We start from the raw sequence: 24570 nt of genomic DNA, 5'->3' as shown, positions 1-24570 counted from the left end.
AGTCTATTCCTTCTGGGAGACCATTTATATATATCAGAAACAGTATAGGTCCAAGGACTGATCCCTGTGGGACTCTGTTGGTGACGCGGTACTGTGGTACTGTGTCGAAGACTTTCTGGCAATCCAAAGTTTGCCCCCCCCCCCCCTCTCTTTCTTGCCTGATTTTTATTGCCTGGTCGTGGAATTCGATTAATGTTGTGAGTCATAACTTGCTATCTCTGAGCCCATGCTCATGTTGTGTTACAACGTTCATGCTCATGTTGTGTTACAGCGTTCATGCTGATGTTGTGTTACAACGTTCATGCTGATGTTGTGTTACAACGTTCATGCTCATGTTGTGTTACAACGTTCATGCTGATGTTGTGTTACAACGTTCATGCTCATGTTGTGTTACAACGTTCATGCTCATGTTGTGTTACAACGTTCATGCTGATGTTGTGTTACAACGTTCATGCTCATGTTGTGTTACAACGTTCATGCTCATGTTGTGTTACAACGTTCATGCTGATGTTGTGTTACAACGTTCATGCTCATGTTGTGTTACAACGTTCATGCTCATGTTGTGTTACAACGTTCATGCTCATGTTGTGTTACAACGTTCATGCTCATGTTGTGTTACAACGTTCATGCTCATGTTGTGTTACAACGTTCATGCTCATGTTGTGTTACAACGTTCATGCTGATGTTGTGTTACAACGTTCATGCTCATGTTGTGTTACAACGTTCATGCTCATGTTGTGTTACAACGTTCATGCTGATGTTGTGTTACAACGTTCATGCTCATGTTGTGTTACAACGTTCATGCTCATGTTGTGTTACAACGTTCATGCTGATGTTGTGTTACAACGTTCATGCTCATGTTGTGTTACAACGTTCATGCTCATGTTGTGTTACAACGTTCATGCTGATGTTGTGTTACAACGTTCATGCTCATGTTGTGTTACAACGTTCATGCTCATGTTGTGTTACAACGTTCATGCTCATGTTGTGTTACAACGTTCATGCTCATGTTGTGTTACAACGTTCATGCTCATGTTGTGTTACAACGTTCATGCTCATGTTGTGTTACAACGTTCATGCTCATGTTGTGTTACAACGTTCATGCTCATGTTGTGTTACAACGTTCATGCTCATGTTGTGTTACAACGTTCATGCTCATGTTGTGTTACAACGTTCATGCTCATGTTGTGTTACAACGTTCTATCGCTCCAGATGTTCCACTAGTTTTTTCGCACTATCTTATCATCAACTTGCATGGTTTGCAAGTTAGGGACACTAATCTGTAGTTCAGTGCCTCCTGTCTTTCCCCCTTCTTGTATATCGGGACTACGTTAGCCATCTTCCAATTTTTTGGCACTTCGCCTGTTACTAATGATTTGTTATACACCATGGAGAGTGGCAGGCACAGTACTTCAGCTCCTTCCTTTAGTATCCATGGGGAGATTCCATCTGGGCCTATAGCCTTTGTCACATCCAACTCTAGCAAAAGCTTCCTTACCTCCCAACTGGTAATCCCGAACTCCTCTAGTGGTGCTTGGTTAACTAATGTCTCATCACTGGAACTTCTCCTTGCTCTAATGTGAAGACATCCTGGAATTTCTTATTGAGTTCCTCGTACACTTCCTTGTCGTTTGTAGTAAATCTGTCTACCCGTATCCTCAGTGTCATTACCTGTTCCTTCACTGTTGTTTTTCTCCTGATGTGGCTGTGCAGCAATTAAGTTGAGTCTTTGCCTTGCTTGCTATATCATTTTCGTATTGTCCTTCTGCCTCTCGTCTCACCCTGACCTATTGTGTGTGTGTGTGTGTGTGTGTGTGTGTGTGTGTGTGTGTGTGTGTGTGTGTGTGTGTGTGTGTGTGTGTCACTCATCTGGAACACCTCAGCAGTACCCAGGGTTGCCATCACCGCTGCCTAGCGGCCGCCACCTCACCTCGCCTATTCACCGGCCTCTAGTCCTACCAGTTTTTTGACTGCCTATACTGGTCAGAATTTGGCCGAGAGGGATACCATCCCACAGGAACAGCAGTGGCGTGTGTGGGGCGCCGGCTGGACTCCTCCCTAACAAAATAACGAGTGCGTCCGTAGCTTCCCTTTGCCACTCTCAAGCGAGAGGTTTACCTCATACTTCCAGCAGGCCAAGAGGTAAACTCAAGTAATTATGAGAAGAGAGCGCTGAACCAATATGAATATACTTATAAAACTTGGAAGTAATATGACGGTAAGAAGCTCGAAGGAAAAGGGTAGTACCCAACCTTTTGGATTATTGGGGATCGAACTCCGACCTGCGAGAAGCGATGCCTTCACTGTACTAACGAGTCCAAGTCGAGGGACAGTGCGAGGGGTGACACGATGACTCCAGGCGGACCCTGTGCGCGCTCTCTGTCACGTCAGACACTCTCGGATTACAGTGATGATAGATAATTACCGTGGTCGTTCATTTACCGTGATGAACGTGGGACCCGTCCTGAAGGTGTGGTCAGTGTGTGGGGTGTAGTAGTGAGGGTGTTGCTATACACACCGGTGGTATAACCAACAGTGGATGGTATGGGAGAAGGGCCACACACACACACACACACACACACACACACACACACACACACACACACACACACACACACACACACACACACACACAAGGCGGGGTCCAAGCGCTAATAGCTCGATTTTGCACACACACACACACACACACACACACACACACACACACACACACACACACACACACACACACACACACACACACACAGAGGAAGAGGAAGAGGAGACATGATCACTACCTACAAAATTCTCAGGGGAATTGACAGGGTGGACAAAGACAAACTCTTTAGCACGGGAGGTTTAACACAAACAAGGGGATACAGGAAGAAACTTAGTACCCAAATGAGCCACAACGACATTAGAAAGATTTTTTCAGTGTCAGAGTAATTAACAAATGGAATGCATTAAGTAGTGACGTGGTGGAGGCAGACTCCATACACAGTTTTAAATGTAGATATGATAGAGCCCAGTAGGCTCGGGAATCTATACACCAGTTAATTGATTGTTAAGAGGTGGGACCAAAGAGCCAGAGCTCAACCCTCACAAGCACAACTAGATGAGTACAACAACTAGGTGAGTACATGTCTCCCGTCCACTGGAGGTATACACAGCACACGTATTTTCCCACCGTAGCTCAAGAAAAGATTAAATACAAATAAGAAGAGATGTAAAGCGCTCCCCGGAGGGCGTGACATTTTCTCCGCTCCATCACTGTTATTTCTGCGTTATCACCCAGTTATTTATGTCACCAGCGTGTTATTTTCTGCCTCGGTGCTGTTCCTTGGTCCCGTTGTGCACGATTCCTGTGATTGAGTGTTCTCCTTGTTCAATCATGTCCGTGCGTCTGAGGTTGTGTTTGATCAATCATGTCCGTGCGTCTGAGGTTGTGTTTGATCAATCATGTCCGTGCGTCTGAGGGTGTTTGATCAATTATGTCCTTGCGTCTGAGGTTGTGTTTGATCAATCATGTCCGTGCGTCTGAGGGTGTTTGATCAATTATGTCCTTGCGTCTGAAGGGTGTTTGATCAATTATGTCCTTGCGTTTGAGGTTGTGTTTGATCAATGATGTCCTTGCGTCTGAGGGTGTTTGATCAATGATGTCCTTGCGTCTGGGGTTGTTTGATCAATGATGTCCTTGCGTCTGGGGTTGTTTGATCAATGATGTCCTTGCGTCTGGGGTTGTTTGATCAATGATGTCCTTGCGTCTGGGGTTGTGTTTACCGACCAGAGGCTGGAGTTCACTGCTCCGTTGATGTAACTCTGATGGTGTTAGCCACCACCTCAGTGAGCTTTTGAACCCTCCTCTTAACCATTTGTAGTTTGGTATGACTTTTCCCAACTCTTCAGTACTTGGTCATTTCTGCTTTCGAAGCTGTTGTTACCACCTTGCATTAGCGGGGAGGATTGGCACCGTTGAGAGTAGCATGCAGTAGTGGTACCACTACTGCATGCTAGTACACACATGTACTAGTAGTAGTACACCACGTACTACTGTATACAGTAGTACGTGGTGTACTACTACTAGTGTAGTACTACTGTACTACTACTACTGTACGTGGTGTACAGGAGGGTACGTGCAGTAGAGACGTCTCTACTGCACGAGTGAAGGCAGTCTACACTGACTTCAGTGTGACTAGACTGAATTATTATTATTGCAATAATAATTATAATATTTGTAATAAATAATTATAACTCTTCCTTCGGGTGGGTCATGAAGGAAGGCGGCCTCGGCCCAAGCTCTGCTTCATGAGGCTGGGGTCGTTCTTGCCCTTGCTGGGGCGGTGTTTTCTCCGGCCCCGACTACGGCGGTCTCCGGGTTTTTAGTCCCAGTGCTTTATTTTGCCAACTTCGTGGTCATCTCCGAAGTTGGAGCCTCTAGGGCAGTTCGTTGTTGCCTTCAACCTCGTTCTGGCAGTTCCTGCGACGGTGCTGGAACCAATCGTATTGGCGTTTGCCCTTCCATTGGAATATTCGGCCTCGTGGATAGGGGGGGGGACCCGTTGCTTGGGTAACAGCTTCTCCCCAGTATCAACCTACCCTGGCTATGCGCCCTGGAAAGGTCACTTTAGACCGACAACCAGAGCGTAACTTCATAGTCTCCTGAGACTGAAGGATGCCCACTACTACTGCTGCACCACTACAGTCGAGGCTAATAGGCGTCGCGGCCGGCAGCTACACAGAGCACAACACATGGAAGACAATCGCAGGCGGCGGGATCAGAGCACGGAGATGGACGGCACGGATAGACGACACGGCGCGCGTATAACACGGTACTCGTCTGGGCTCGCGGCACGGCACTCAGAGTCTGGTTTTGCTCACCGTCTTCGTATCACACAGCAAGCCTAAATTTCACTAATCTTCCAATAACGATTGAGTGATTTATGAAGATTAAGCCACTAAGAAGTGGCCACCTAAGGCCACCTAAGAAGTGGCTCGGGCATGCCCATAAATGGATGTTCTTTGGAGCCATTACAATACCAATAGATGGTACTGAAGATCTGTGGATGCTGGGAAACCAGAAGGTCAGAATAAGGTCATGGAAGTGTACTGGAGCAGTTGGTGACCTGACCCAACTGTGCCTGGACGCCCAAACTGACCTCTGACCCATTCTTCTCTCTCCATGCCTCACACTTAAGACACTCATGAAATTCCATTCTCTCACACTGGGTCAGGACTGTAGTAGGGGTGAGAATGAGTCAAGTCAGTACAGAGCTTAGGTTCGAATTAGTTCTGGAAGTTGACAAGGATCGTCCAGGAGCAGGTATGGATCCTCCAGGAAGCTGTGGCAGATGAGAGACATCGTGCAGGAGCGTGAAGGCGTGCGAGAGGAGGGCGTGGCGGTGGCGCGTGGCGGGTGTCAGTAATGATAGTAGCTCCGCCACTTGCCTGCCGCTGTCGTCACGACCTGGCCTGCCGCCCAGACGGTCAGTCACGACCAGGCCCGCCCCTCTACCACCACCACCCGCGCCACCCACCTCCTCCCCATGCCATGACACGCCCTCTACCACACCCTCCTTTCCTAGTTCGACACTCCCCCTTGTCTTGTACTAAATACTATCTGAATACTGAAACACTTGATGATACACTGAACTCGTACCCAAGACTGACTATGTAATGTATCAGTTATACAATGTAATGTGATATAACTATAATTTGAGCTTGTCAAGGCATCTTAATCCCCTTCAGTGGTTAAGTGCTTAATAACACACTAGTTTCTATAGCAGTTATCTTACCCTGTCAAATTAGGAGATACATAAGTGTGTGTGCCCTCACTGTCTGCGGTGGAGGCAGGGTCTCTCTGGTGCCTCCAGGTGTTCCTTCACTGTCTCTGGTGGTGTCTGTCTCTCTGCAGTTAAAATCCAATATTTGTTCCAATGATTTTCAGTAACTAGTTAAAGATTACATAATTTCAATGACAAATTGTTGGTGTTTCGGCCAAAGATTGTTCATTTCTACCAAATGTTTTTAGTGCATACTTAAAGGTCGGTTATTGAACATAAGAATAAATAAAACACAGCAGAAGGCCTATCGGCATCTGCTATTCATATCCGCCTTAATCTCTTGCTGTAATCACTCAAAGTAGATAACACGGAGGTCGGTCCAGCAAGTACATTACTCATATTGCATTAACATCTCCAAGCTAGCAGTTTGGTCCAGCAAGACCATGACTGCATGCAAGCGGCAAATATACTATCATTATACAGTTCTCAAAAGTACTTCTTGTACCACCGCTTTAGCTGACGTCATTAGCATGACGTCATTAAAGGCGCTAAATTGTTAGCTCCACATGCTGCTGTAGGTGACGTCATTATCCACACGTCACTGTAGGTGACGTCGGTATCCACACGTCACTGTAGGTGACGTCGGTATCCCACACGTCACTGTAGGTGACGTCGGTATCCCACACGTCACTGTAGGTGACGTCGGTATCCCACACGTCACTAGGTGACGTCGGTATCCCACACGTCACTGTAGGTGACGTCGGTATCCCACACGTCACTGTAGGTGACGTCGGTATCCCACACGTCACTGTAGGTGACGTCGGTATCCCAACACGTCACTGTAGGTGACGTCGGTATCCCACACGTCACTGTAGGTGACGTCGGTATCCCACACGTCACTGTAGGTGACGTCGGTATCCCACACGTCACTGTAGGTGACGTCGGTATCCCACACGTCACTGTAGGTGACGTCGGTATCCCACACGTCACTGTAGGTGACGTCGGTATCCCACACGTCACTGTAGGTGACGTCGGTATCCCACACGTCACTGTAGGTGACGTCGGTATCCCACACGTCACTGTAGGTGACGTCGGTATCCCACACGTCACTGTAGGTGACGTCGGTATCCCACACGTCACTGTAGGTGACGTCGGTATCCCACACGTCACTGTAGGTGACGTCGGTATCCCACACGTCACTGTAGGTGACGTCGGTATCCCACACGTCACTGTAGGTGACGTCGGTATCCCACACGTCACTGTAGGTGACGTCGGTATCCCACACGTCACTGTAGGTGACGTCGGTATCCCACACGTCACTGTAGGTGACGTCGGTATCCCACACGTCACTGTAGGTGACGTCGGTATCCCACACGTCACTGTAGGTGACGTCGGTATCCCACACGTCACTGTAGGTGACGTCGGTATCCCACACGTCACTGTAGGTGACGTCGGTATCCCACACGTCACTGTAGGTGACGTCGGTATCCCACACGTCACTGTAGGTGACGTCGGTATCCCACACGTCACTGTAGGTGGCGTCGGTATCCACACACCTTATGCACGATATATACATATATTTTTATTAATTAATCTACATATATGCAAGCAAGATTTATATATATTCTGCAGTTCTTGAAATCAGATTTTAAAACATAACTTGTGTTACCTCGCTTTCCAGTGCTGCCTAAACAGTATTCAGAGGCATTAACACCCAAGTGTCAAATCTCACACACATGCCTCATGTCAGCTGTGTAACGTTAGTATTAGATCTCACTGTAGCCTTAGCCCAATGCGGCCTTATTACTCCCTTTTCAATGTTATATTCAAATCATTAACACAACCTAAGACACACATACATACATACATACATACATACATACATACTCACTCTCCATATCCAGACAACAGCCTGTTTGGTGCCAACGTTATCCCAACCCTTTACGTGTTATTTTTGCCACAGTCCCTAAACTGTATTAGGAGACATTAGCAAGATTCCAGTATCCCAACAAATAATATTTAATTCACCCCAGTAAATCTTTCAGTTGTTTTATACTTGTTGCTAATACCAGCAGGTATTATTTATGCATGACAATCAGAAAACCCCAGAAGGTAACCATATTATTCAAGCAAGTCCAAAAATATTTGGACTTTGGAATAGAAGTCCAAATGTTTTTGGATTCTGCAGCGATCGGGTCATCTTTTTTTTTTTATTAACACATTTAGGTACATCTACATTTGTGGAGCTACCCTAGACTATATGAAGGGGGAGTAAAGTGTGTCAAAAAGCTAGATATGTGACGCTAAAAAATCCTCATCACACAGGATGATTAGTCATACAGTGAGGCACGTGGTAAGTAGTCTGTACTGGCAATAGGCAATGACTCTAATGAAATCTATGGATATCTCACTGTATATTTCAGTACTAATTTTGAATCCATTTACAATCTGTAATGCACTGTTTCTATATTCACTCACACGTAACACCTTCGAGCTCCCACTCCTCTCCTGCTGGTGAAACGGTAACAATATTCTTACCCCCATTGCTCGAGTGTTTCAAATAGAAACTCTTGTAGTCTATACATATTGCTCCCTCACTGTCGGTATCTCGGCGCACTGCTTGTTATGCCAGGAGGCTTTTTGAGTAGGAGTGTTCGTTCATAGGACAGTTTTAGACATTTGATGTATTAGCAAAATCATCGTTGCAGACGATGAGTCACAATAACGTGGCTGAAGATATGATGACCAAAAAAACACATCAGGAAATGAAAATACGACGTTTCGGTCCGTTTTGGACCATTATCAAATCGTATGCGAGTGACGCGCGCGCACACTTGATGTGTGTGCGCGTTTCGGTCCAGGACGGACCGAAACGTCGTCGTTTCTTCATCTCCTGATGTGTGGTTAGGTCATCAAAATCATCGTTGTATATTGTTAAGAGCCAACTGATCTTTCAACATTGATGCCTACATAGTGATAAGTTTACTGCAGGTCATATGATAATACAGGCTGCACGTGTTTACTTCCTATGGATTATTCAGGTCACACATTAGCTTAAATCATAATATATATTTCCCTCGTTAAATGAACTATACTAAGCAGAGGCTGAACATGATCACTAATGTTATCGGTGCACATGTCAGCCCCATTGTTTTATTTAATAAAGTTATCATCGCATTTCATCGCACAGCAGCACGACTAAACTGCAACTCCTACAGTATTTGGATTAGTAATGGACTCTGTACCTGAGAGAAACAGCTACAGTTGAAGCATTGTGTAACTGTATCTGTAAGGGAACGTAACTGCAAGAGTTTCTGAGATCAGGAACCAGTGCAACATTGGAAGAGAGGAATATTTTGGATTAAGACATTGTTGTGAACAGATTCCATGTACTGTGGCCCCACTGGGGGTCAAATGTGGCTGCATCAGTAGTGTCAGGGTGGAGAAGCACCGAGAGGCTCTAGAGTTCGACCATTGTGATGTAACACAGCTGACGTTCTCCATGACGCAAACATAATAGGGACGCAACGTCGTTTGACCTCCAGACGTGGCGGTGTGACGTCACTTGTAAAGGGTCAATATTACGTTTATCTCCTACTGATGTACGCTGGTAAATAATCTTCCCGGCTTGATGTCTACTTGTAATATTACTTTTTTCTGCTCATGCTCTCCTTCTCCCTGGCACAGATGCGTGTGGCACGAGCGAGGCGGCGCAGCTGGAGCAGCGGTTGAGGTCCCTGGGCTGCGAGCTGGTCACGCTGCGGTCAAGACTCCCGCCCGCACTCCACCACCCCCGCCCCACCACGCCCCCTACCCCCATCACCAACACATCCACCAACTCCTCCTTCCATACCAACAACAACAACAACAATAACGCCACCAACAACAACAACAATAACGCCTCCACCTCCACCGCGTCCTCCAACAACGCCACATCCGCCGCCACAACGATCACCACCGCCACCACCACCACCACCACCACAGCCGCCAACAACAACAAAAACTCCCAATCCCACAACGGCGCCCCTCCCCTGCCTCCCAACTTCCCCGTCGGTAGCGGCGCGCCCTCTTCAGCCGCCCTCAACGCCCGTATCCCGCCCAACACCACCTTGGCCGACGCCCTCAACACCTCGCAGTCGTTTCTCGCTGGTAAGTCGTGTTCTTTATGATGCATGTGAACGACATTTACACATATTTCTTATTTCGTCTGGTGCTACATAGCCTTCCCGGTTTGGTGTCTTTTATTGATAATTACTTACTTCTTATTTCGTCTGTGAAGTATGACCTTACCTGCAGCTCCTGGTCTTAGGTTGCTATGTACCTTCCAGACGACGTAGAAGCTATGCATACGATGAATCCCAATAACGGGCCTGAAGATATGATGACTAAGCCACATACCAAAAGATGAAGAAACGATGACGTTTCGGTCCGTCCTGGACCGAAAATACAACGTGATAATAGTCCAGAATGGATCGAAAGGTAATCATTTCATCATCTTCTGGTGAGGGGTTTCGTCATCAAACTATGAAACACTGGCTTGAATCGTGGTTGGAGGATTTGGATCCACCTTGAACCAGTAAGATTACCTTCCTTGAATCAATATCATTATCCACTTTGAGTCAGTAAATCTACTTAGCTTACACCAATAAGATTATCTACCTTATGCCAGTAAGATAGCCTACCTCGAGCCAGTAAGATTACGTACCTTAGGCCAGAAAGATTACGTACTTGAAACCAGTAAGATCAGCTACCATTAGCCAGTAAGACTTCCTACCCTCAGCCAGTGAGATACCTACCTCGAGCCAGTAAGATTGCCTGCAATTCATCAGGTGGATCAATTACCCATCGCGTGAGTCGGCTGTTTATATTAGGCAAGTCTAATTGTGTGAACTGATTGTTCTTGGCCTCGGCTAACTACCGTCGAGGCTTTTTTACTACCAACAACAATACCTGAACCTGTACAAGATGTGCCGGCTCTCCTCTAACTGTTTAGACCACCTACAGACTGCGTACACCACAGGCTATCACATGCTGTGTACACCACAGGCTATCACATGCTGTGTACACCACAGGCTATCACAGGCTGTGTACACCACAGGCTATCACAGGCTGTGTACACCACAGGCTATCACAGGCTGTGTACACCACAGGCTATCACATGCTGTGTACACCACAGGCTATCACATGCTGTGTACACCACAGGCTATCACAGGCTGTGTACACCACAGGCTATCACAGGCTGTGTACACCACAGGCTATCACATGCTGTGTACACCACAGGCTATCACATGCTGTGTACACCACAGGCTATCACATGCTGTGTACACCACAGGCTATCACATGCTGTGTACACCACAGGCTATCACAGGCTGTGTACACCACAGGCTATCACATGCTGTGTACACCACAGGCTATCACAGACTGCGTACACCACAGGCTATCACATGCTGTGTACACCACAGGCTATCACAGGCTGTGTACACCACAGGCTATCATATGCTGTGTACACCACAAGCTACCACATGCTGTGTACACCACAGGCTACCACATGCTGTGTACACCACAGGCTACCACATGCTGTGTACACCACAGGCTATCATATGCTGTGTACACCACAGGCTACCACATGCTGTGTACACCACAGGCTACCACAGGCTGTGTACACCACAGGCTACCACAGGCTACCACATGCTGTGTACACCACAGGCTACCACAGGCTACCACATGCTGTGTACACCACAGGCTACCACATGCTGTGTACACCACAGGCTACCACATGCTGTGTACACCACAGGCTACCACATGCTGTGTACACCACAGGCTGTGTACACCACAGGCTACCACAGGCTGTGTACACCACAGGCTGTGTACACCACAGGCTACCACATGCTGTGTACACCACAGGCTACCACATGCTGTGAACACCACAGGCTACCACAGGCTGTGTACACCACAGGCTGTGTACACCACAGGCTACCACAGGCTACCACATGCTGTGTACACCACAGGCTACCACATGCTGTGTACACCACAGGCTACCACAGGCTGTGTACACCACATGCTGTGTACACCACAGGCTACCACATGCTGTGTACACCACAGGCTGTGTACACCACAGGCTACCACAGGCTGTGTACACCACAGGCTACCACAGGCTGTGTACACCACAGGCTGTGTACACCACAGGCTGTGTACACCACAGGCTGTGTACACCACAGGCTACCACAGGCTGTGTACACCACAGGCTACCACAGGCTGTGTAGACCTCCCACAAGGTACCCAGACGCTGCTGTAGGGTATGGAAGATCTGATCCACAAGTCGTGCCGCGCTGTGGCGTTCCTCTTCTCATAATGACTGCAAGAACTTCCTAATGCAGGCATTACCTTTGGCATGATTGCATCTGTACCCCCTCACCCTCCGCGCCTTAACTGATTGTATGATTATTTTGATTCGTGAGGGAAGAGGTTATGGGGGGAGAGAGAGGGAGGGGGAGGTGGATATTCATGCCTTGCCCTCATTACCTTAATTCCACGTTCCCTCGGCCGTAACTCATTCCACGTTCCCTCCGCCATTATTCATCAGCGTTGTAGACATTTTCGTCCATTCATCTTCGTTTGGCCGTAGCGACGCCTGGAGCATAGTGCACTTGGGGCGCGGAGAACGAGACTGGCAGGGCCGGCATTCCTCCCCGTCTCTTGCATTGTAGTTCTCTTATACTTGAGCTTATATCGACATATTGCTCTTGCATTGTAGAAATGTTTATGTTTGCGTGTTATTCACTTTCTTGCGTGGGTCTGTGCGTGCTGTATAGCCGGTTATGCACTGTGTGTTAGTCTCCACGTTGGCGCCGCTTTCAACCTTGTGTGTGTGTGTGTGTTTTTGCGTACAATTTATTTTCAATGTTTTTATTTGTAAGCTGGCGGGCTCGATACAGATGCTGTGACGTCAGCAGTGGAGTGAGGAATGGTATCCCAATTTATCTCAGGGTTCCCAATTTGATCCCAACTTCCCAGTTTATCATAGCATCCTAATATCGCATCATATCCCATGACTCCACTGTATCCCAGCATACATACGTATCCCAGTGTATTCTAATGTACCATTATCCCAGATTATCTCAGAATATCCGAACATCCCAGTGTTTTCGAACATCCCAGAGTATCCCAGTGTATCTGAGCATCCTAGTGTATCCCAGTTCTAGCCTTCCAGTATCCCAGCATCCAGCGTAACCCACTGCTTTTCATTATAATAACATCCCAGCATATCCCAGATATCCTGTTATCAGATATCAGCTGTGTATCCCAGTGTGCCGCAGGATCCCATTGTATCCCAGCATCCCAATGTATCCCAGCATCCCAGCGCTCTCAGCTGCATGACAGATTATCCCCCCGATTTATTTCCGCGTCTTGACCATAATACCTTGACTCCTCTGCACATTTTGTAGATATTGTTGTTGCGTCATGGTGGTCGTTGTTGCGTCATGCTGGTCGTTGTTGCGTCACGGTGGTCGTTGTTGCGTCATGGTGGTCGTTGTTGCGTCACGGTGGTCGTTGTTGCGTCACGGTGGTCGTTGTTGCGTCACGGTGGTCGTTGTTGCGTCATGGTGGTCGTTGTTGCGTCATGGTGGTCGTTGTTGCGTCATGGTGATTGTTGTTGCGTCATGGTGGTCGTTGTTGTAATGGAGTTAAGTCAGAGTGGGAGACTGTTGTAAGTGGTATGCCCCGGGCTTCTGTCTTGCGACCTCTCTTCTTTATCATACTCTCTATATATAGAAAATTTATACAGAATTAAACAGCAACATTCGCAAATTTGTAGACGATTCGAAAATGGCGCAGGAAATAAATTGAGATGACACAAAATCGCTACAAAATGATCTAGATGCGCTTATAAAATGGACGAAAGATTGGTAGATGCAGTTTAATGCTAAAAAGTTTACAGTTCTGAGCCTAGATAATAATAATAGTTATCAGATATGAGCTGTTGATGTTGAAAATTTTGAAATTGTGAAGTATGCATGCGAGAATGAGTTAGGAATCATGAGTAGTATGGATCTTAAGCGATGAAAAGCAAAAAAATTTCTGAATAAAGAAAATAAGATACTGGGTTTTATTTCTAGAAGCGTTAATGTAATATAATTATTCAGCTTTATATAAATGTGGCTCTGTCAGGCCCCATTTAGATTATGCAGTTTACGTTCGGCCTCCTTACAATAGAATGGATAAACGTTTGTTGAACGTGAACAGTACAGAGAAGGATGGCAAAGTTATTCCTTGGAATTTCTAAACTTCCACATGGAAATATTAAGAACTTACATAGTCTTGAAAGACGAAGAATAGATGACATGATTGCAATATATAAATGGATGAAAGCTTATGACCAAGGGAATATAAGGAATTGAATATATCAACAAAAAATAAAACTTGAAAAAATGGATATAAACTGGAGAAATTTAGGTTCAGAAAGACCTGTATAATACTGGTTTATAAACAGGGTTGAGGATTTACTGAGCAAATTACTGTGTAATATAACAGACGTTGGATCGGTGGATTGTTTCACGCTCAGGTTAGGCACATTTATGACTGAGTTTGACTCATTATAAATAGGAACTACTTCCAATGGGCCAACAGGCATTGTGCAGCAGCTTCTTTAAAGAATAAGGGCAGGTAAAGAAGGTTTATTGTCCATACGAGACAGCTATTTCTCGATTCACAGACACCTGTTCAACTCTCAAATAAATTAAATAACTATTTTAATTATTTGTGGATCGGTGTTGCTGTGAGCAGTTCTAGAGTCACAGACGGCCCGTACTGATTGATCCATTCGCCTGAATTTGCAGTTTATAAGCGTTTGTAGAACTGTGGGCAGACAGTGCCTTGCTTGCAGGCGCCGGGAGGCACCGCTGCCCTCCTGGTGAAGGCGTTCGTCCTTAGTGTGTAATTATGCCATTCTTTTCGTACAAGGAAATATTTAAAAAATATTGGGTGTTTCCCTTGATTTATGGACATGTTAATATTTTCGGATTAATTTTTTGTGTGTAACTAATGTTTATTGAATTTCGTGATCATTTATAATCCTGAATTAGAGATGTGGCAATAGTGCTTATTGGGTTATATCAGAAACTGATATTTCTGATTAATATTGTTAGATATCATTATAGCTCTCACAAACTTTAGTGAAGGTTCAGCAATTGTTAGAAGCATGATTAAGAATTTAGTTGTCACATGAATCTTTTAATTTCCCGCCCAGACCTTCACGGGCGCCATTGGCGGAGAATGTCTTGCCGCCTTATTTCCTCTACGGGTATTAATATTTTCCTCTTCCCTGGAGGTTATTAATTAAAATAATAATGTTGCATTACTTTGAATGTCAAATGACTCGTATGAAGTGGGTTCTTGTCTCACTGAGGCTTCTAAATGATAGGTTTGTGTGGCTGATAATAAGGTGCGCAGCGGGAGATATTTTCCTGAGCTAAGAGCCCCCAGGACACCGTCTTCCTGCCATGATATGACGAGTGTTGCTTCATTAATTAACCCAGGCTCAACATGGCGTATCCTGAGACAAATGCCATTTTAAATGTGAAATTACGAATACTTTTTATTAAAAACTGGGCTATGAGGCTGCATGTGGCCTATAGTGAGTACAAGTGACCGACGCTCGGCTTGTGAAGTGACGGATGTTGGGTCTGGACACAAGCACCTTGTTGTCCTGGCGAGTATTGTGACCACCGGGTCAGGACGTCTGTGGTTGGGGCCTTCTCGACCTGGGCAGATCTAATCAAGTCAGATCAATATCTTTATGGATAAACGGCTGTATATTTATAACTTGATGGGGTACCTGGCTTTACCCAAGTCACTCTCCTCCCCATCTCTCATCTCTCTTCTCATATCTCTCATATCTTTCTTTCCCCTCCCCTCCTCTCCCTCCCACTCTTCCCCTCCATCTCTCTCTCTCTCTCTCTCTCTCTCTCTCTCTCTCTCTCTCTCTCTCTCTCTCTCTCTCTCTCTCTCTCTCTCTCTCTCTCTCTCTCTCTCCCTCCCTCCCTCTCCTCTTCCCCCCCCCCTCTCTCCTCTCTCTCTCTCTCTCTCTCTCTCTCTCTCTCTCTCTCTCTCTCTCTCTCTCTCTCTCTCTCTCTCTCTCTCTCTCTCTCTCTCTCTCTCTCTCTCCCTCTCTCTCTCTCCCTCCCTCTCCTCTTCCCCCCTCTCTCTCTCTCTCTGTCTTCTTTCCCCCCCCCTCTCTCTCTCTCTTAGAAAATTTAATACTGTATTGCAAAGCACTGAAAAACTGCTGAAATCTCTACGGAAAACTCATCCCTAATTTCAGACCATGAAAATAGCATGGGGGTATCAACAGTTGTTGATATTTTTTGAGCAGTGGCACTGGAGCTGTCCCCATCTGACCTGTGACACTCACTTACCTCATATGTGTCATCTTGGAAAGTTGTACGAGAGACTAGCCTCAAGCATCTGGGCTCCTAATTTGGACAGTCTGACAAACATTCTATTTCTTAGATAAAGATCGAGTTGGTTTGCACAAAATTGCAGTATATTTTTACATAGAAATTCATAATAACAAGCATAATACGTAATCAATTAAATTATATACTGTATATGTGTAGATTAAGAAGATAGCTTCTATGTGCAGATTAAGAAGGAAGCTTCTTAAATCTAATTTACCAGTGATTTCTGAAAATTATTACAGGTGTTGCTGGAGAGGTGAAGCCATGTAGGAAATTGATTGCTTACAATATGAACAGTGAGACTTCAATTTATTTTATGCTCTATCTTTTTATAATTGAAGGATAACTTCTATACGGTGAACAATAACTCCATTTATGTGGTGGTATGTCACTATGTGGCTTTTGTTTATATCTGTGTCCTGGGACGGTGCGACTAATAGAAAAGCTCTGAGGGTGGCCGGGGCGCGTCTGGCTCTGGGGTTGTAAGCAACTAGATAAGTTCTTGTAAGAAGTGCCAGTCCAACTAGGCTGTAGTGGATGTGTGGGCTTGCGGGCCGCTCCAAGTTATCGCAACAGGCCGAGCTCGGGGAGTAGAACTCCAGAAACCTTCTCCAGCTAAATTCCAGGTAAGACACTGTGGCTGCCAAGACACTGTGGCTGCCAAGACACTGTGGCTGCCAAGACACTGTGGCTGCCAAGACACTGTGGCTGCCAAGACACTGTGTCCGTCAAGACACTGTGGCTGCCAAGACAGTGTGGCCATAACACTGTTATCCAGAGATAGTGGGCCTGAGCCTTCTCTGAGCGGCGAGTCAATTGAGCGTGTGTGATGAGCGGGCCACCAAGCAGGAGTACATCAACTTCCCCGTGTAATTACCGAGGTCAGCCGTGATCTGGTGCGCGATAACCTTCTCTCAGGTTTCTCCCCTGTAAACTCTTCCTGGTGTGTGTCAGCGTTATTCTTCTGCCTCACTAAATGCCCCATTTACACCCGACGTTCAAGATGCTGGACTCCTGATAAGGATGCGAATTTCCTGGAAATATTCCTACTTATTTACCAATTTTGGTTTAGGAAAATATGAAGAGCAAACGCAAATTGATTTCCACGTTCTTCAGACCCAGCCTTTTATTGAGTCAGGGTCTTCATGTTCTGTACTCCATGTACTCAACCAGTTGATATGTATTTCGCGCGTTGTTTGCGGAATGTATTGATCCCTGTGAAGGTCCACAAGTATGGAAGTCATTTGGCAACAACATCAAATTACGAACCACGTTATAATCAGTTACAGCCCTGCTCCTGTGCCAGGTAAGTCCACTATGGGCTCACCATAGCCTGTGTTGCTTGCAACATTTGATCCAAGTCGCTGAATCTAAAACAACAACAACAACAGACGTCATAATTGTTGGGGTTAAGTTTTATCCGTGCTGGGTTTGTCTTCACGAAGGTTTAGCTCGTTTAGTCATGTATTATTCACCATATACCCCATGCCGTAGGCGGCGGGGGAGAGCTAGCCTGGCCGCTCTTAGTTTCATGGTGTCTCGTCATTTTGCCTTTCTGTTGTTTTGCGACGCCGAATATCATATTTACTCTTCCATTGGGTGATGTGAATGGTTATTTTTACCTGTCCAGGCTAATGAGTGTTCTCTATTGTCTTAATGTATATATTCCGAGGAGTAGTGTTGAGCGTGTGCCCGAGGCCGTCAGGGCTAACACGTCCTCTCATTCCTCTTAATAAACAGTTCCTCTCTGGGACTCACTCACATATAATGTCTTAGCAGTTCACAACAGCTTATGGTCATTCTTGAAATACCTGAAGGCTCGAGCCACAGTGATCGTCTTTGTATCTATCGCACACTATCGTCTTTAGGCTGTCCGGGCGTGCCAGCGGTCTCCAGGGACTTTTATGCTGGCACAGAGGAAGTCGATTTTTGCTTCTCAGGTCAGGTGAGATAGCTGACAGCCAGACTGTAGACCCCCTTGTTACTGTCCATACTAGCTGGTGTGGGAGTGGGCTCTCACTCCCTCCCGGCTGGTGTGGGAGTGGGCTCTCACTCCCTCCCAGCTGGTGTAAGAGTGGGCTCTCACTCCCTCCCGGTTGGTGTGAGAGTGGGCTCTCACTCCCTCCCGGCTGGTGTGGGAGTGGGCTCTCCCTCCCTCCCGGCTGGTGTGGGAGTGGGCTCTCCCTCCCTCCCGGCTGGTGTGGGAGTGGGCTCTCCCTCCCTCCCGGCTGGTGTGAGAGTGGGCTCTCCCTCCCTCCCGGCTGGTGTGAGAGTGGGCTCTCCCTCCCTCCCGGCTGGTGTGAGAGAGTGGGCTCTCACTCCCTCCCGGCTGGTGTGAGAGAGTGGGCTCTCACACCCTCAACCATTAGTCTACCCTGAGGTGGTCGCAGTGGCCGGTGTCCCCCCCGACCTCGTCTCTCCCACAGCCCTGAAGGTGAATCAACCGTTACCATGGGGGTAAATGTGTGTGTTCTTCCTGACACATCCGTTATCGTGGGAGAAGGTCATTATCAGGAGAAAGCACTAAGCCATTATACGACTATATAACACTTGGAAGGGGTCAGGATAAGGATTTGGGACGGGAGGAAGGAATGGTGCCCAACCACTTGGAGGGTCGGGGATCAAACGCCGACCTGCATGAAGCGAGACCGTCGCTCTACCGTCCAGCCCAAGTGGTTGGGGACAAACAACTGTTCATCGTCATGAAACAACTTGTATCACTCAAACAGGGATTGTTTTGACAGGTACATTGTATAATGAAGGTTCAACGTTGATTCCTGTGTTAAATGGTTTATACTGACCTGGTAGCGAGAGCGACGTCTCTCCCGACCTGGTAGCGAGAGCGACGTCTCTCCCGACCTGGTAGCGAGAGCGACGTCTCTCCCGACCTGGTAGCGAGAGCGACGTCTCTCCCGACCTGGTAGCGAGAGCGACGTCTCTCCCGACCTGGTAGCGAGAGCGACGTCTCTCCCGACCTGGTAGCGAGAGCGACGTCTCTCCCGACCTGGTAGCGAGAGCGACGTCTCTCCCGACCTGGTAGCGAGAGCGACGTCTCTCCCGACCTGGTAGCGAGAGCGACGTCTCTCCCGACCTGGTAGCGAGAGCGACGTCTCTCCCGACCTGGTAGCGAGAGCGACGTCTCTCCCGACCTGGTGTTGGAAAAACGTCGACGCAAAAAGTTCAGAATTATTAACAGATGATTTCTCCATGAGATACTTCTGTAACTTGATACAGTCCTGTTGTTCTACGTTGATACGAGTCCCTGGTATACCCGTTGATGAATGGCCCTGGTATACCCGTTGATAAATGGCCCTGGTATACCCATTGATGAATGGCCCTGGTATACCCGTTGATGAATATCCCTGGTATACCCGTTGATGAATGGCCCTGGTATACCCATTGATGAATGGCCCTGGTATACCCGTTGATGATTGACCCTAGTATACCTATTGATGAATGGCTCTTTTATACCCGTTGATGAATGGCCCTTGTATACCCGTTGATGAATATCCCTGGTATACCCGTTGATGAATGGCCCTGGTATACCCATTGATGAATGGCCCTGGTATACCCGTTGATGAATGGCCCTGGTATACCCATTGATGAATGGCCCTGGTATACCCGTTGATGATTGACCCTAGTATACCTATTGATGAATGGCTCTTTTATACCCGTTGATGAATGGCCCTTGTATACCCGTTGATGAATATCCCTGGTATACCCGTTGATGAATGGCCCTGGTATACCCATTGATGAATGGCCCTGGTATACCCGTTGATGAATGGCCCTGGTATACCCATTGATGAATGGCCCTGGTATACCCGTTGATGATTGACCCTGGTATACCCGTTGATGATTGACCCTAGTATACCCATTGATGAATTGCGTTGGTATACCCGTTGAATGAAGGTACTGGTGTTCACCTGGCACCTGACGTATTTATTGTTATATTACTGTTGTCAGGGGCTGAAGGTGACGGGGGGAGGGGGGTCGAGATAAGGGTAGGGGTGGGGGTCGAGATAAGGGGACGGGTGGGGGTCGAGATAAGGGGACGGGTGGGGGTCGAGATAAGGGGACGGGTGGGGGTCGAGATAAGGGGACGGGTGGGGGTCGAGATAAGGGGACGGGTGGGGGTCGAGATAAGGGGAGGGGTGCGGGTCGAGATAAGGGGAGGGGGGGTCCAGATAAGGGTAGGGGTGGGGGTCGAGATAAGGGGACGGGGGGGTTCGAGATAAGGGGACGGGTGCGGGTCGAGATAAGGGGAGGGGTGCGGGTCGAGATAAGGGGAGGGGGGGTCCAGATAAGGGTAGGGGTGGGGGTCGAGATAAGGGGAGGGGTGCGGGTCGAGATAAGGGGAGGGGTGGGGGTCGAGATAAGGGGAGGGGTGCGGGTCGAGATAAGGGGACGGGTGGGGGTCGAGATAAGGGGAGGGGTGGGGGTCGAGATAACGGGAGGGGTGCGGGTCGAGATAAGGGGAGGGGTGGGGGTCGAGATAAGGGGAGGGGTGGGGGTCGAGATAAGGGGAGGGGTGCGGGTCGAGATAAGGGTAGGGGTGAGGGTCGAGATAGGGGGGTAGGGGTGATGACAGTGGTGGGTGGTTGGTCCAGACCTAATATAGCAGCAGTTGCCCCGTAGCGATGCTCCTGTCAAACAAACAAAAAATGCTTCCTAAAGATTTCCAGCTTGACTCATCTGTTGGTGCAATTCTCAGCGGCACGTCTACGAGACGCAACAGGCCTCGCATCTACTCCCCCTTGTGGTAGCTCGCTCCTCATCTACTTCTCCCTGTGGTAGCTTGTCTCTCATCTACTTCTCCCTGTGGTAGCTTGTCTCTCATCTACTTCTCCCTGTGTTAGCTCGCCCCTCATCTACTTCTCCCTGTGGTAGCTCGCCTCTAATCTACCTCTATTTGTGGTAGCTCGCCCCCTCATCTACCTCTCCCTGTGGTAGCTCGCCTCTCATCTACCTCTCCCTGTAGTAGCTCGCCCCTCATCTACGAAAAAGTACCGGAGCAAGTACGGTACTTTGGAAGGCTGAGCTTTTCACGGTAGATGATCCAGATTTTACTGTGTTGACTATTACACTCTGCGTTCTGTTCGTTACGAAGTTGAAGATCCATCTCCCTACATTGCCAGTAATTCCTTTTGATGAGGAATTCCACCTGAATAAAGGTGGAAGAATTCCGTACCAAAGTGGAGAAGCTGCCTACCTGGGTGAAAAGCTGGCTTTGTGAACATTTTACGTATTGGAGCAATAAAGTTGTGTCGAAGGGTAGAAAGACATTTCCTATCCATCCAATTTGTGGGGTTCAGTCCCTGAGCCCATTATGTGCCTCTGTAACCCTTTCCACTACCGCCCACAAGATGGGTGCCGGGTGCATAATAAATGAACTAAACTAACTATCCATCTACCTTCACTTTCTTACGCTTTAACTATAGTCAACATTTGGTTATATTTTTGGGATTACGGCTTCTATTTAAATTAATTTCTTCAGAAACGACGAGATGAAATTTGCCAAAATGGTTAAGAATATGAATGACATTCCTTACACGAAGGACAGTTCGTGGAGGAGTAAGACCTACCATTACCTCCTCGTGGTGCTCCCTGGGGGTCAGGCTGACAACAGAGGCAATACCCCCAATATACACAACACTTGCAACACACAACGGCCGCAACGTGTCTCTGCGAAAAGATATGTGTATAGCCATTTATGAATATTTTTGTAAACTAGTCAGGCGCATGCTGAGGTTTACCACAGTCTGCCATCCCATACACAAAGAGAACGGTGGTTCTTTACCCTCCGAGGTCGCTCCAGGGGAGACTTCGAAGCTCTTATCGACGTTGCCACCACCTACGTATTTCCCCGTTAACGCCCAGCCTGATTGTTGATGCTAAAATAAATCACCTCTCCACCACGTTAAAGACAGGCCATTTCAGCTGTATTATGTAACCCTCGTCGTGAAGGCGTCTGTTATATGAGGAGCAGAGCGCACCATTGAGAGGCATTCTGATATAACTCCTCACTTTTTTGCCAGGGACACTAACTCTCTAGATAATAAGCGGTTGTTGAGGCTAGCTTGCAAATCACGCGAATCACACACGATTAATGAGCTCTAATGTACTTCCTCTGAGCCATAGCTTAATACAGCTGCTGAGTGGAAATGGATACGTTCTCTTCTTGGCAGAGACGCATCATTAAACATCTCACTATCGAAGGAGTTGAACGCTCAAGACAGCTTATTCCTGGTCCTACATCTCCTCTTTATAGCGTTCACTTCTCCAGGAAAGGGGGTTAAGTAGCCGGATAGCGGGATATCTGTCATCTACGGCAGCCGTCTCAATCATCACCATGAAATCCCTAAGAGCAGGGTCAGTCTCCGGAGCGTAAGGTGCAGCAGAGGGGCTGGGGACTACTGCTGGTGCGAGGGAGGGAAGGAGAGAACCGGGCGGCGGGCGGCAGCTGGTGTTTTGTGTGTGGTGTGCTATACTTACGGCCCGGCGCGCCAGATCCCACCACCGATACCCCGCCCAATAATAAGTGATGAGCGCCTCCACCGCCCATCAGCGGCCAGCGCCTCCCCGCCCGCCTGCATGGACACGGAGGCTCCTGGAGAACTGGGTAGTGGCGCGGACTTTCTTACAGGAGAACTGGGTAGTGGCACGGACTCTCCTGCAGGTGAACTGGGTAGTGGTGCGGACTCTCCTGCAGGAGAACTGGGTAGTGGCGCGGACTCTCCTGCAGGTGAACTGGGTAGTGGCGAGGACTCTCCTGCAGGAGAACTGGGTAGTGGCGCGGACTCTCCTGCAGGTGAACTGGGTAGTGGCGCGGACTCTCCTGCAGGTGAACTGGGTAGTGGCGCGGACTCTCCTGCAGGAGAACTGGGTAGTGGCGCGGACTCTCCTGCAGGTGAACTGGGTAGTGGCGCGGACTCTCCTGCAGGTGAACTTGGTAGTGGCGCGGACTCTCCTGCAGGTGAACTGGGTAGTGGCGCGGACTCTCCTGCCGGAGGCTGAGCAGTGGGCGTACACGGTACCCAAGAAAACAGAATAGTTTACAGGGAAAGCACTACAACAAGAGTCTAAACTGTTAATTTAGACGTTCGTATATGAGCCAGCGGTGGTCAAGGCTGCTCCGTGACACTGTGAAGGACACGATCCAACGTTCAGGAGACAACGGTGGATACGGTGCACCACACACACACACACACACACACACACACACACACACACACACACACACACACACACACACACACACACACACACACACACACATGCAGCTGTTGTGTGGTGCCCATATCTTAAGAAGCACATCAACAAACTGGAAAAGGTGCAAAGACATGCTACTAACTGGCTCCCAGAACTGAAGGGCAAGAGCTACGAGGAGAGGTTAGAAGCATTAAATATGCCAAAACTAGAAGACAGAAGAAAAAGAGGTGATATGATCACTACGTACAAAATAGTAACAGGAATTGATAAAATCGACAGGGAAGACTTCCTGAGACCTGGAACTTCAAGAACAAGAGGTCATAGATTTAAACTAGCTAAACACAGATGCCGAAGAAATATAAGAAAATTCACCTTCGCAAATAGAGTGGTAGACGGTTGGAACAAGTTAAGTGAGAAGGTGGTGGAGGCCAAGACCGTCAGTAGTTTCAAAGCGTTATATGACAAAGAGTGCTGGGAAGACGGGACACCACGAGCATAGCTCTCATCCTGTAACTACACTTAGGTAATTACTTAGGTAATTACACACACATTATACATTAGGCAATGATGTGGTGGAGGCAGACTCCACACACAGTTTCAAATGTAGATATGGTAGAGCCCAGTAGGCTCAGGAATCTGTATACCAGTTGATTGACAGTTGAGAGGCGGGACCAAAGAGCCAGAGCTCAACCCCAGCAAGTACAACTAGGTGAGTACGCAAACTAGGAGTATCCGACGTGGCCCGGGACTGTCTCCCATCTATCCGTCTACCTATCCATCCCTCCATCCGTCTACCTATCCACCAATCTATCCATCTGTCCGTCCATCTATATATACATTCATCTGTCCATCCCTATTTATCCGTCCACCCAAATATCCGCATCTACTGTCCATCTATTTATCCATTCATATATGGTCACCAATTCATACATCTATCCCCTCCCCCCAATTTCCCTTATCTCAGAAATATATTAAGAACCACTGAAACAATTGTATGGGTCTTTTTTTTTATTATTAACACATCTAGGTACGTCTGCATGTGTGCTGCTACCCTAGACTATATGAAGGGGAATACAGTGTGTCAAAAAGCTAGCTACGTGGTGCTAAAAGTCCCCATCACACAGGATGGTTAGTCATACAGAGGC

General features: G+C 47.6%; 1 protein-coding gene across 1 annotated transcript in view; it reads left to right on the top strand.

Moving 5' to 3' along the window:
- The window catches only part of LOC123765103 (unconventional myosin-IXb-like dachs), a 156906-nt gene that overhangs the window by 89479 nt on the left and 42857 nt on the right, over nt 1–24570 (top strand). The window contains exon 2 of the mRNA XM_045753557.2: nt 9447–9908. Within this exon, the coding sequence (XP_045609513.1) occupies nt 9447–9908 (462 nt within the window). The remainder of the gene's footprint in view (nt 1–9446; nt 9909–24570) is intronic.

Source organism: Procambarus clarkii, chromosome 29, assembly GCF_040958095.1.
Source record: "Procambarus clarkii isolate CNS0578487 chromosome 29, FALCON_Pclarkii_2.0, whole genome shotgun sequence".
Lineage (NCBI taxonomy): Eukaryota > Metazoa > Arthropoda > Malacostraca > Decapoda > Cambaridae > Procambarus > Procambarus clarkii.
This window is presented reverse-complemented; position numbering and strand designations above follow the sequence as displayed.